Here is a 15,650-nt window from a genome sequence, read left to right as displayed (position 1 = left end):
TACTGGGACACGGGATAATCACTGGGTACAGGGACACTGGGGATAATCACTGGGTACAGGGACACTCGGGATAATCACTGGCACAGGGACACTGGGGATAATCACTGGCACAGAGACACTGGGGATAATCACTGGGCACAGAGACACTGGGGATAATCACTGGGTACAGAGACACTGGGGATAATCACTGGGTACTGGGACACGGGATAATCACTGGGTACAGGGACATTGGGGATAATCACTGGGTACAGGGACACTGGGGATAATCACTGGGTACAGGGACACTCGGGATAATCACTGGCACAGAGACACTGGGGATAATCACTGGGTACAGAGACACTGGGGATAATCACTGGGCACAGAGACACTGGGGATAACCAATGGGTACAGGGACACTGGGGATAATCACTGGCACAGGTACACTGGGGGGAATCACTGGGCACAGAGACACTGGGGATAATCACTGGGCACAGACACTGGGGGATAATCACTGGGCACAGGGACACTGGGGATAATCACTGGGTACAGGGACACTGGGGATAATCACTGGGCACAGAGACACTGGGGATAATCACTGGGTACAGGGACACTGGGGATAATCACTGGGTACAGATACACTTGGGGATAATCACTGGGTACAGAGACACTGGGGATAATCACTGGGTACTGGGACACTGGGGATAATCACTGGGTACAGGGACACTGGGGATAATCACTGGGCACAGAGACACTGGGGATAATCACTGGGTACAGAGACACTGGGGATAATCACTGGGTACGTAGACACTGGGGATAATCACTGGGCACAGAGACACTGGGGATAATCACTGGGCACAGAGACACTGGGGATAATCACTGGGTACGTAGACACTGGGGATAATCACTGGGTACAGAGACACTGGGGATAATCACTGGGCACAGAGACACTGCGGATAATCAATGGGTACAGGGACACTGGGGATAATCACTGGCACAGGTACACTGGGGGGAATCACTGGGCACAGAGACACTGGGGATAATCACTGGGCACAGACAGTGGGGGATAATCACTGGGCACAGGGACACTGGGGATAATCTCTGGGTACAGGGACACTGGGGATAATCACTGGCACAGGTACACTGGGGGGAATCACTGGGCACAGAGACACTGGGGATAATCACTGGGTACGTAGACACTGGGGATAATCACTGGGCACAGAGACACTGGGGATAATCACTGGGCACAGAGACACTGGGGATAATCACTGGGTACAGAGACACTGGGGATAATCACTGGGCACAGAGACACTGGGGATAATCAATGGGTACAGGGACACTGGGGATAATCACTGGCACAGGTACACTGGGGATAATCACTGGGTACAGGGACACTGGGGATAATCACTGGGCACAGAGACACTGGGGATAATCACTGGGTACAGGGACACTGGGGATAATCACTGGGTACAGATACACTTGGGGATAATCACTGGGTACAGAGACACTGGGGATAATCACTGGGTACTGGGACACGGGATAATCACTGGGTACAGGGACACTGGGGATAATCACTGGGTACAGGGACACTCGGGATAATCACTGGCACAGAGACACTGGGGATAATCACTGGGCACAGAGACACTGGGGATAATCACTGGGTACAGAGACACTGGGGATAATCACTGGGTACTGGGACACGGGATAATCACTGGGTACAGGGACATTGGGGATAATCACTGGGTACAGGGACACTGGGGATAATCACTGGGTACAGGGACACTCGGGATAATCACTGGCACAGAGACACTGGGGATAATCACTGGGTACAGAGACACTGGGGATAATCACTGGGCACAGAGACACTGGGGATAACCAATGGGTACAGGGACACTGGGGATAATCACTGGCACAGGTACACTGGGGGGAATCACTGGGCACAGAGACACTGGGGATAATCACTGGGCACAGACACTGGGGGATAATCACTGGGCACAGGGACACTGGGGATAATCACTGGGTACAGGGACACTGGGGATAATCACTGGGCACAGAGACACTGGGGATAATCACTGGGTACAGGGACACTGGGGATAATCACTGGGTACAGATACACTTGGGGATAATCACTGGGTACAGAGACACTGGGGATAATCACTGGGTACTGGGACACTGGGGATAATCACTGGGTACAGGGACACTGGGGATAATCACTGGGCACAGAGACACTGGGGATAATCACTGGGTACAGGGACACTGGGGATAATCACTGGGTACAGATACACTTGGGAATAATCACTGGGTACAGGGACACTGGGGATAATCACTGGGTACAGGGACACTCGGGATAATCACTGGCACAGGGACACTGGGGATAATCACTGGCACAGGGACACTGGGGATAATCACTGGCACAGAGACACTGGGGATAATCACTGGGCACAGAGACACTGGGGATAATCACTGGGTACAGAGACACTGGGGATAATCACTGGGTACTGGGACACGGGATAATCACTGGGTACAGGGACACTCGGGATAATCACTGGCACAGGGACATTGGGGATAATCACTGGGTACAGGGACATTGGGGGAAATCACTGGCACAGGGACACTCGGGATAATCACTGGCACAGGGACACTGGGGATAATCACTGGGTACAGGGACAATGTGAATAATCACTGGGCACAGACACTGGGGGAAATCACTGGGCACAGGGACACTGGGGATAATCACTGGGTACAGAGACACTGAGGGGAAATCAATGGGCACAGACACTGGGGATAATCACTGGGCACAGAGACACTCAGGATAATCACTGGGTCAGGGACACTGGGGATAATCACTGGGTACAGGGACACTGGGGTTAATCACTGGGTACAGAGACACTGGGGATAATCACTGGGTACAGAGACACTGGGGATAATCACTAGGCACAGAGACACTGGGGATAATCACTGGGCACAGGGACACTGGGGATAATCACTGGGCACAGGGACACTGGTAGAAATCACTGGGCACAGGGACACTGGGGGAAATCACCGGGTGCAGGGACACTGGGGAAATCACTGGGTGCAGGGACACTGGGGGAAATCACTGGGTGCAGGGACACTGGGGGAAATCACCGGGTGCAGGGACACTGGGGGAAATCACCGGGTGCAGGAACACTGGGGAAATCACTGGGCGCAGGGACACTGGGGGAAATCACTGGGCGCAGGGACACTGGGGGAAATCACTGGGCGCAGGGACACTGGGGGAAATCACTGAGCGCTGGGACACTGAGGGAAATCACTGGGCACAGGGGCACTGGGGGAAATCACTGGGTGCAGGGACACTGGGGGAAATCACCGGGTGCAGGGACACTGGGGGAAATCACCAGGTGCAGGGACACTGGGGATAATCACTGGGCACAGAGACACCGGGGATAATCACTGGGCAGAGGGACACTGGTGGAAAAAACTGGGCACAGGGACACTGGGGGAAATCACCGGGTGCAGGGACACTGGGGAAATCACCGGGTCCAGGGACACTGGGGAAATCACCGGGTGCAGGGACACTGGGGAAATCACTGGGTGCTGGGACACTGGGGGAAATCACTGGGTGCAGGGACACTGGGGGAAATCACCGGGTGCAGGGACACTGGGGGAAATCACCGGGTGCAGGAACACTGGGGAAATCACTGGGTGCAGGGACACTGGGGGAAATCACTGGGCGCAGGGACACTGGTGGAAATCACTGGGCGCAGGGACACTGGGGGAAATCACTGAGCGCTGGGACACTGAGGGAAATCACTGGGCACAGGGGCACTGGGGGAAATCACTGGGTGCAGGGACACTGGGGGAAATCACCGGGTGCAGGGACACTGGGGGAAATCACCAGGTGCAGGGACACTGGGGATAATCACTGGGCACAGAGACACCGGGGATGATCACTGGGCAGAGGGACACTGGTGGAAAAAACTGGGCGCAGGGACACTGGGGGAAATCACTAGACATAGGGGCACTGGGGGAAATCACTGGACACAGGGGCACTGTGGGAAATCACTGGACGCAGGGACACTAGGGGAAATCGCTGGGCACAGGGACACTGGGGATAATCACTGGGCACTGGGGATAATCAATGGGCACAGGGTCACTGGGGGAAATCACTGGACACAGGGACACTGGGGATAATCACTGGGCACAGGGACAATGTGAATAATCACTGGGCACAGACACTGGGGATAATCACTGGGCACAGACACTGGGGATAATCACTGGGCACAGACACTGGGGATAATCACTGGGTACATGGACACTGGGGGAAATCACCGGGTGCAGGGACACTGGGGATAATCACTGGGCACAGAGGCACCGGGGATAATCACTGGGCAGAGGGACACTGGTGGAAAAAACTGGGCGCAGGGACATTGGGGGAAATCACTAGACACAGGGGCACTGGGGGAAATCACTGGACACAGGGGCACTGGGGGAAATCACTGGACGCAGGGACACTAGGGGAAATCGCTGGGCACAGGGACACTGGGGATAATCACTGGGCACTGGGGATAATCAATGGGCACAGGGTCACTGGGGGAAATCACTGGACACAGGGACACTGGGGATAATCACTGGGCACAGGGACAATGTGAATAATCACTGGGCACAGGGACAATGTGAATAATCACTGGGCACAGGGACAATGTGAATAATCACTGGGCACAGACATTGGGGATAATCACTGGGCACAGACACTGGGGATAATCACTGGGTGCATGGACACTGTGGATAATCACTGGGCACAGGGACACTGGGGATAATCACTGGCACAGGGACACTGGGGATAATCATTGGCACAGGGACACTGGGGATAATCACTGCACACAGGGACACTGGGGGAAATCACTGGGCACAGGGACACTGGCGATAATCACTGGGCACAGGGACACTGGGGATAATTACTGGCACAGGGACACTGGGGATAATCACTGGGCACAGGGACACTGGGGATAAGCACTGGGCACAGGGACACTTGGGATAATCACTGGGCACAGGGACACTGGCAGAAATCACTGGGCGCAGGGACACTGGCAGAAATCACTGAGCGCTGGGACACTGTGGGAAATCACTGGGCACAGGGGCACTGGTGGAAATCACTGGGCACAGGGACACTGGGGGAAATCACTGGGTGCAGGGACACTGGGGGAAATGACTGGGCGCAGGGACACTGGGGGAAATCACTGAGCGCTGGGACACTGTGGGAAATCATTGGGCACAGGGGCACTGGTGGAAATCACTGGGCACAGGGACAATGGTGGAAATCACTGGGTGCAGGGACACTGGGGGAAATCACTGGGTGCAGGGACACTGGGGGAAATCACCGGGTGCAGGGACACTGGGGATAATCACTGGGCACAGAGACACCGGGGATAATCACTGGGCAGAGGGACACTGGTGGAAAAAACTGGGCGCAGGGACACTGGGGGAAATCACTAGACTCAGGGGCACTGGGGGAAATCACTGGACGCAGGGACACTAGGGGAAATCGCTGGGCACAGGGACACTGGGGATAATCACTGGGCACTGGGGATAATCAATGGGCACAGGGTCACTGGGGGAAATCACTGGACACAGGGACACTGGGGATAATCACTGGGCACAGGGACAATGTGAATAATCACTGGGCACAGGGACAATGTGAATAATCACTGGGCACAGGGACAATGTGAATAATCACTGGGCACAGACACTGGGGATAATCACTGGGCACAGACACTGGGGATAATCACTGGGTACATGGACACTGTGGATAATCACTGGGTACATGGACACTGTGGATAATCACTGGGCACAGGGACATTGGGGATAATCACTGGCACAGGGACACTTGGGATAATCACTGGGCACAGGGACATTGGGGATAATCACTGGCACAGGGACACTGGGGGAAATCACTGGGCACAGGGACACTGAGGGAAATCACTGGGCACAGGGACACTGGGGGAAATCACTGGGCATGGGGGCACTGGGCATAATCACAGGGCACAGGGACACTGGGGGAAATCACTGGGCATGGGGACACTGGGGATAATCACTGGCACAGGGACACTGGGGATAATCATTGGGTACAGGGACAATGCGAACAATCACTGGGCACAGACACTGGGGGAAATCACTGGGCACAGACACTGGGGATAATCACTGGGCACAGAGGCACTCAGGATAATCACTGGGTACAGGGACACTGGGGATAATCACTGGGTACAAGGACACTGTGGTTAATCACTTGGTACAGAGACTCTGGGGATAATCACTGGGTACAGAGACACTGGGGATAATCACTGGGCACAGGGACACTGGGGATAATCAATGGGCACAGGGACACTGGTAGAAATCACTGGGCACAGGGACACTGGTGGAAATCACTGGGCAGAGGGACACTGGTGGAAATCACCGGGTGCGGGGACACTGGGGGAAATCACCGGGTGCACGGACACTGGGGAAATCACTGGGTGCAGGGACACTAGGGGAAATCACTGGGCACAGGGACACTGAGGGAAATCACTGGGCACAGGGACACTGGGGGAAATCACTGGGCATGGGGGCACTGGGGATAATCACAGGGCACAGGGACACTGGGGATAATCACTGGGCACAGGGACACTGGGGGAAATCACTGGGCATGGGGACACTGGGGGAAATCACTGGCACAGGGACACTGGGGATAATCATTGGGTACAGGGACAATGCGAACAATCACTGGGCACAGACACTGGGGGAAATCACTGGGCACAGACACTGGGGATAATCACTGGGCACAGAGGCACTCAGGATAATCACTGGGTACAGGGACACTGGGGATAATCACTGGGTACAGGGACACTGTGGTTAATCACTTGGTACAGAGACTCTGGGGATAATCACTGGGTACAGAGACACTGGGGATAATCACTGGGCACAGAGACACTGGGGATAATCACTGGGCACAGGGACACTGGGGATATTCAATGGGCACAGGGACACTGGTAGAAATCACTGGGCACAGGGACACTGGTGGAAATCACTGGGCAGAGGGACACTGGTGGAAATCACCGGGTGCGGGGACACTGGGGGAAATCACCGGGTGCACGGACACTGGGGAAATCACTGGGTGCAGGGACACTAGGGGAAATCACTGGGTGCAGGGACAGTGGGGGAAATCACTGGGCACAGGGGCACTGGTGGAAATCACTGGGCACAGGGACACTGGGGGAAATCACTGAGCGCAGGGACACTGGGGGAAATCACTGGGCACAGGGACACTGGGGGAAATCACTGAGCACAGGGACACTGGGGGAAATCACTGAGCACAGGGACACTGGGGGAAATCACTGGGCACAGGGACACTGGTGGAAATCACTGGGTGCAGGGACACTGGGGGAAATCACCGGGTGCAGGGACACTGGGGGAAATCACCGGGTGCAGGGACACTGGGGAAATCACTGGGCGCAGGGACACTGGGGGAAATCACTGGGTGCAGGGACACTGGGGGAAATCACTGGGTGCAGGGACACTGGGGGAAATCACCGGGTGCAGGGACACTGGGGGAAATCACTGGGCATGGGGACACTGGGGATAATCACTGGCACAGGGACACTGGGGGAAATCACTGGGCACAGGGACACTGGGGGAAATCACCGGGTGCAGGGACACTGGGGGAAATCACTGGGTGCAGGGACACTGGGGAAATCACTGGGCGCAGGGACACTGGGGGAAATCACTGAGCGCTGGGACACTGTGGGCAATCACTGGGCACAGGGGCACTGGTAGAAATCACTGGGCACAGGGACACTGGTGGAAATCACTGGGCACAGGGACACTGGGGGAAATCACTGGGCACAGGGACACTGGGGGAAATCACTGGGCATGGGGGCACTGGGGATAATCACAGGGCACAGGGACACTGGGGATAATCACTGGGCACAGGGACACTGGGGGAAATCACTGGGCATGGGGACACTGGGGATAATCACTGGCACAGGGACACTGGGGATAATCATTGGGTACAGGGACAATGCGAACAATCACTGGGCACAGACACTGGGGGAAATCACGGGGCACAGACACTGGGGATAATCACTGGGCACAGAGGCACTCAGGATAATCACTGGGTACAGGGACACTGGGGATAATCACTGGGTACAGGGACACTGTGGTTAATCACTTGGTACAGAGACTCTGGGGATAATCACTGGGTACAGAGACACTGGGGATAATCACTGGGCACAGAGACACTGGGGATAATCACTGGGCACAGGGACACTGGGGATAATCAATGGGCACAGGGACACTGGTAGAAATCACTGGGCACAGGGACACTGGTGGAAATCACCGGGTGCGGGGACACTGGGGGAAATCACCGGGTGCACGGACACTGGGGAAATCACTGGGTGCAGGGACACTAGGGGAAATCACTGGGTGCAGGGACACTGGGGGAAATCACTGGGTGCAGGGACACTGGGGGAAATCACTGGGCACAGGGGCACTGGTGGAAATCACTGGGCACAGGGACACTGGGGGAAATCACTGAGCGCAGGGACACTGGGGGAAATCACTGGGCACAGGGACACTGGGGGAAATCACTGAGCACAGGGACACTGGGGGAAATCACTGAGCACAGGGACACTGGGGGAAATCACTGAGCACAGGGACACTGGGGGAAATCACTGGGCACAGGGACACTGGGGGAAATCACTGAGCACAGGGACACTGGGGGAAATCACTGGGCACAGGGACACTGGTGGAAATCACTGGGTGCAGGGACACTGGGGGAAATCACCGGGTGCAGGGACACTGGGGGAAATCACCGGGTGCAGGGACACTGGGGAAATCACTGGGCGCAGGGACACTGGGGGAAATCACTGGGTGCAGGGACACTGGGGGAAATCACTGGGTGCAGGGACACTGGGGGAAATCACCGGGTGCAGGGACACTGGGGGAAATCACCAGGTGCAGGGACACTGGGGAAATCACTGGGCGCAGGGACACTGGGGGAAATCACTGAGCGCTGGGACACTGGGGGAAATCACCGGGTGCAGGGACACTGGGGGAAATCACCGGGTGCAGGGACACTGGGGAAATCACTGGGCGCAGGGACACTGGGGGAAATCACTGAGCGCTGGGACACTGTGGGCAATCACTGGGCACAGGGGCACTGGTAGAAATCACTGGGCACAGGGACACTGGTGGAAATCACTGGGCACAGGGACACTGGGGGAAATCACTGGGTGCAGGGACACTGGGGGAAATCACCGGGTGCAGGGACACTGGGGAAATCACTGGGTGCAGGGACACTAGGGGAAATCACTGGGTGCAGGGACACTGGGGGAAATCACTGGGCGCAGGGACACTGAGGGAAATCACTGGGCGCAGGGACACTGGGGGGAATCACTGAGCACTGGGACACTGTGGGCAATCACTGAGCACAGGGGCACTGGTGGAAATTACTGGGCACAGGGACACTGGGGGAAATCAACGGGTGCAGGGACACTGGGGGAAATCACCGGATGCAGGGACACTGGGGATAATCACTGGGCACAGAGACACTGGGGATAATCACTGGGCAGAGGGACACTGGTGGAAAAAACTGGGCGCAGGGACACTGGGGGAAATCACTGGACACAGGGGCACTGGGGGAAATCACTGGACAGAGGGGCACTGGGGGAAATCACTGGACGCAGGGACACTAGGGGAAATCGCTGGGCACAGGGACACTGGCGATAATCAATGGGCACAGGGTCACTGGGGGAAATCACTGGACACAGGGACACTGGGGATAATCACTGGGCACAGGGACAATGTGAATAATCACTGGGCACAGGGACAAAGTGAATAATCACTGGGCACAGGGACAATGTGAATAATCACTGGGCACAGACACTGGGGATAATCACTGGGCACAGACACTGGGGATAATCACTGGGCACAGACACTGGGGATAATCACTGGGCACAGACACTGGGGATAATCACTGGGTACATGGACACTGTGGATAATCACTGGGTACAGGGACACTGGGAATAATCACTGGCACAGGGACACTAGGGATAATCACTGCACACAGGGACACTGGGGATAATCACTGGCACAGGGACATTGGGGATAATCACTGGGCACAGGGACACTTGGGATAATCACTGGGCACAGGGACACTGGGGGAAATCACTGGGCACAGGGACACTGAGGGAAATCACTGGGCACAGGGACACTGGGGGAAATCACTGGGCATGGGGACACTGGGGATAATCACTGGGCACAGGGACACTGGGGGAAATCACTGGGAACAGGGACACAGGGAAATCACTGGGCATGGGGACACTGCGGATAATCACTTGGCACAGGGACACTGGGGATAATCACTGGGCAAAGGGACACTGGGGATAATTACTGGCACAGGGACACTGGGGATAATCACTGGGCACAGGGACACTGGGGATAAGCACTGGGCACAGGGACACTGGGGGAAATCACTGGGCACAGGGACACTGAGGGAAATCACTGGGCACAGGGACACAAGGAAATCACTGGGCATGGGGACACTGGGGATAATCACTGGGCACAGGGACACTGGGGATAATCACTGGGCACAGGGACACTGGGGGAAATCACTGGGCATGGGGACACTGGGGATAATCACTGGCACAGGGACACTGGGGATAATCACTGGGTACAGGGACAATGTGAATAATCACTGGGCACAGACACTGGGGGAAATCACTGGGCACAGACACTGGGGATAATCACTGGGCACAGAGGCACTCAGGATAATCACTGTGTACAAGGACACTGGGGATAATCACTGGGTACAGAGACACTGGGGATAATCACTGGGCACAGAGACACTGGGGATAATCACTGGGCACAGGGACACTGGTGGAAATCACTGGGCACAGGGACACTGGTGGAAATCACCGGGTGCGGGGACACTGGGGGAAATCACCGGGTGCAGGGACACTGGGGAAATCACTGGGTGCAGGGACACTGGGGGAAATCACTGGGCGCAGGGACACTGGGGGAAATCACTGGGTGCAGGGACACTGGGGGAAATCACTGAGCGCTGGGACACTGTGGGCAATCACTGGGCACAGGGGCACTGGTAGAAATCACTGGGCACAGGGACACTGGTGGAAATCACCGGGTGCAGGGACACTGGGGGAAATCACTGGGTGCAGGGACACTGGGGGAAATCACTGAGCGCTGGGACACTGTGGGCAATCACTGGGCACAGGGGCACTGGTAGAAATCACTGGGCACAGGGACACTGGTGGAAATCACCGGGTGCAGGGACACTGGGGGAAATCACCGGGTGCAGGGACACTGGGGAAATCACTGGGTGCAGGGACACTAGGGGAAATCACTGGGCACAGGGACACTGGGGGAAATCACCGGGTGCAGGGACACTGGGGGAAATCACCGGGTGCAGGGACACTGGGGATATCACTGGGTGCAGGGACACTAGGGGAAATCACTGGGTGCAGGGACACTGGGGGAAATCACAGGGCGCAGGGACACTGGGGGAAATCACTGGGCGCAGGGACACTGGGGGGAATCATTGAGCGCTGGGACACTGTGGGCAATCACTGGGCACAGGGGCACTGGGGGAAATCACCGGGTGCAGGGACACTGGGGATAATCACTGGGCACAGAGATACTGGGGATAATCACTGGGCAGAGGGACACTGGTGGAAAAAACTGGGCACAGGGACACTGGGGGAAATCACTGGACACAGGGGCACTGGGGGAAATCACTGGACACAGGGGCACTGGGGGAAATCACTGGATGCAGGGACACTAGGGGAAATCGCTGGGCACAGGGACACTGGGGATAATCAATGGGCACAGGGTCACTGGGGGAAATCACTGGACACAGGGACACTGGGGATAATCACTGGGCACAGGGACAATGTGAATAATCACTGGGCACAGACACTGGGGATAATCACTGGGCACAGACACTGGGGATAATCACTGGGCACAGACACTGGGGATAATCACTGGGTACATGGACACTGTGGATAATCACTGGGTACATGGACACTGGGGATAATCACTGCACACAGGGACACTGAGGGAAATCACTGGGCACAGGGACACTGGGGATAATCACTGGGCATGGGGACACTGGGGATAATCACTGGGCACAGGGACACTGGGGGAAATCACTGGGAACAGGGACACAGGGAAATCACTGGGCATGGGGACACGGGATAATCACTGGGCACAGGGACACTGGGGATAATCACTGGGCACAGGGACACTGGGGGAAATCACTGGGCATGGGGACACTGGGGATAATCACTGGCACAGGGACACTGGGGATAATCACTGGGTACAGGGACAATGTGAATAATCACTGGGCACAGACACTGGGGGAAATCACTGGGCACAGACACTGGGGATAATCACTGGGCACAGAGACACTCAGGATAATCACTGGGTACAGGGATACTGGGGATAATCACTGGGTACAGGGGCACTGGGGTTAATCACTGGGTACAGAGACACTGGGGATAATCACTGGGTACAGAGACACTGGGGATAATCACTGGGCACAGAGACACTGGGGATAAGCACTGGGCACAGGGACACTTGGGATAATCACTGGGCACAGGGACACTGGGGGAAATGACTGGGCACAGGGACACTGAGGGAAATCACTGGGCACATGGACACTGGGGGAAATCACTGGGCATGGGGACACTGGGCATAATCACTGGGCACAGGGACACTGGGGGAAATCACTGGGAACAGGGACACAGGGAAATCACTGGGCATGGGGACACTGGGGATAATCACTGGGCACAGGGACACTGGGGATAATCACTGGGCACAGGGACACTGGGGGAAATCACTGGGCATGGGGACACTGGGGATAATCACTGGCACAGGGACACTGGGGATAATCACTGTGTACAGGGACAATGCGAATAATCACTGGGCACAGACACTGGGGCAAATCACTGGGCACAGACACTGGGGATAATCACTGGGCACAGAGACACTCAGGATAATCACTGGGTACAGGGACACTGGGGATAATCACTGGGTAAAGGGACACTGGGGTTAATCACTGGGTACAGAGACACTGGGGATAATCACTGGGTACAGAGACACTGGGGATAATCACTGGGCACAGAGACACTGGGGATAATCACTGGGCACAGAGACACTGGGGATAATCACTGGGCACAGAGACACTGGGGATAATCACTGGGCACAGGGACACTGGTAGAAATCACAGGGCACAGGGACACTGGGGGAAATCACCGGGTGCAGGGAAACTGGGGGAAATCACCGGGTGCAGGGACACTGTGGAAATCACTGGGTGCAGGGGCACTGGTGGAAATCACTAGGCGCAGGGACACTGGTGGAAATCACTGGGCACAGGGACACTGGGGGAAATCACCGGGTGCAGGGACACTGGGGGAAATCACCGGGTGCAGGGACACTGGGGAAATCACTGGGTGCAGGGACACTGGGGGAAATCACTGGGTGCAGGGACATTGGGGGAAATCACTGGGCGCAGGGACACTGGGGGAAATCACAGGGTACAGGGACACTGGGGATAATCACTGGGTACAGGGACACTGGTGGAAATCACTGGGTACAGGGACACTGGGGATAATCACTCGGCACAGGGACACTGGGGGAAATCACTGGGTACAGGGACACTGGGGATAATCACTGGGCACAGGGACACTGGGGATAATCACTGGGCACAGGGACACTGGGGATAATCACTGGGCACAGGGACACTGGGGATAATCACTGGGTACAGAGACACTGGGGATAATCACTGGGCACAGAGACACTGGGGATAATCACTGGGCAGAGGGACACTGGTGGAAAAAACTGGGCGCAGGGACACTGGGGGAAATCACTGGACACAGGGGCACTGGCGGAAATCACTGGATACAGGGGCACTGGGGGAAATCACTGGAGACAGGGACACTAGGGGAAATCGATGGGCACAGGGACACTGGGGATAATCACTGGGCACTGGGGATAATCAATGGGCACAGGGTCACTGGGGGAAATCACTGGACACAGGGACACTGGGGATAATCACTGGGCACAGGGACAATGTGAATAATCACTGGGCACAGGGACAATGTGAATAATCACTGGGCACAGACACTGGGGATAATCACTGGGCACAGACACTGGGGATAATCACTGGGTACATGGACACTGTGGATAATCACTGGCACAGGGACACTGGGGATAATCACTGCACACAGGGACACTGAGGGAAATCACTGGGCACAGGGACACTGGGGTAATCACTGGCACAGGGACACTGGGGATAATCACTGCACACAGGGACACTGAGGGAAATCACTGGGCACAGGGACACTGGGGATAATCACTGGCACAGGGACACTGGCGATAATCATTGGGCACAGAGACACTGGGGATAATCACTGGGCACAGAGACACTGGGGATAATCACTGGGCACAGGGACACTGGGGGAAATCACTGAGCACAGGGACACTGAGGGAAATCACTGGGCACAAGGATACTGGGGGAAATCACTGGGCATGGGGACACTGGGGATAATCACTGGGCACAGGGACACTGGGGGAAATCACTGGGCACAGGGACACAGGGAAATCACTGGGCATGGGGACACTGGGAATAATCACTGGGCACAGGGACACTGGGGGAAATCACTGGGCACAGGGACACTGGGGGAAATCACTGGGCACAGGGACACTGAGGGAAATCACTGGGCATGGGGACACTGGGGATAATCACTGGGCATGGGTACACTGGCGATAATCACTGGGCACAGGGACACTGGGGGAAATCACTGAGCACAGGGACACTGAGGGAAATCACTGGGCACAGGGACACTGGGGGAAATCACTGGGCATGGGTACACTGGGGATAATCACTGGGCACAGGGACACTGGGGGAAATCACTGGGCACAGGGACACAGGGAAATCACTGGGCATGGGGACACTGGGAATAATCACTGGACACAGGGACACTGGGGGAAATCACTGGGCACAGGGACACTGGGGGAAATCACTGGGCACAGGGACACTGAGGGAAATCACTGGGCATGGGGACACTGGGGGAAATCACTGGGCATGGGGACACTGGGGATAATCACTGGGCACAGGGACACTGGAGATAATCGCTGGGCACAGGTACACTGGGGATAGTCTCTAAGCACAGGGCTACTGTGTTTGGAAGTAGTGGCAGAGTTCAATCCCACAATAACCCTCCATGAGCAAAAATTTTATATCACTGTTGCCATGTGATTGTGTAATTAAGAATTATGAACTTCTCCATTTTTACTCACTGTCAAAATAGCTGGTGTCGTCCTCAGACTCAAGCTGCGGGATGAACTCTGCTTTCTGACGTAATAACCCGTTCCAGTCCAGTGAAGTGAAGAAGTTGTGGAGTTTCACCTCGAGAGCCCCACCTGGTGAACACCAGGGAATCATTAGAATTGACAAAGGAGCTTGATGGGTAATTATTAGCTAAAATTAAAGCTCATGGAATTGAAAGCAAATTACCGACCTGGTTCGAAGATTTGTTTGGCAGTAAAGACAGAGAGTAGGGTTGATGGGTATATACTTTAATTGGAAGCAAGTGACTCGTGGTGTCCCATAACGGTCTGTACTGGGGCCTCAACTCTTCATC

At 55.8% G+C, this 15,650-nt stretch overlaps 1 protein-coding gene across 1 annotated transcript in view; it reads right to left on the bottom strand.

Annotated features, from left to right (window-relative positions):
• The window catches only part of mast3b (microtubule associated serine/threonine kinase 3b), a 124,817-nt gene that overhangs the window by 57,121 nt on the left and 52,046 nt on the right, over positions 1-15,650 (bottom strand). Inside the window, exon 17 of the mRNA XM_067968618.1 lies at positions 15,307-15,429. Within this exon, the coding sequence (XP_067824719.1) occupies positions 15,307-15,429 (123 nt within the window). The remainder of the gene's footprint in view (positions 1-15,306; positions 15,430-15,650) is intronic.

Source organism: Heptranchias perlo, chromosome 29, assembly GCF_035084215.1.
Source record: "Heptranchias perlo isolate sHepPer1 chromosome 29, sHepPer1.hap1, whole genome shotgun sequence".
Lineage (NCBI taxonomy): Eukaryota > Metazoa > Chordata > Chondrichthyes > Hexanchiformes > Hexanchidae > Heptranchias > Heptranchias perlo.
This window is presented reverse-complemented; position numbering and strand designations above follow the sequence as displayed.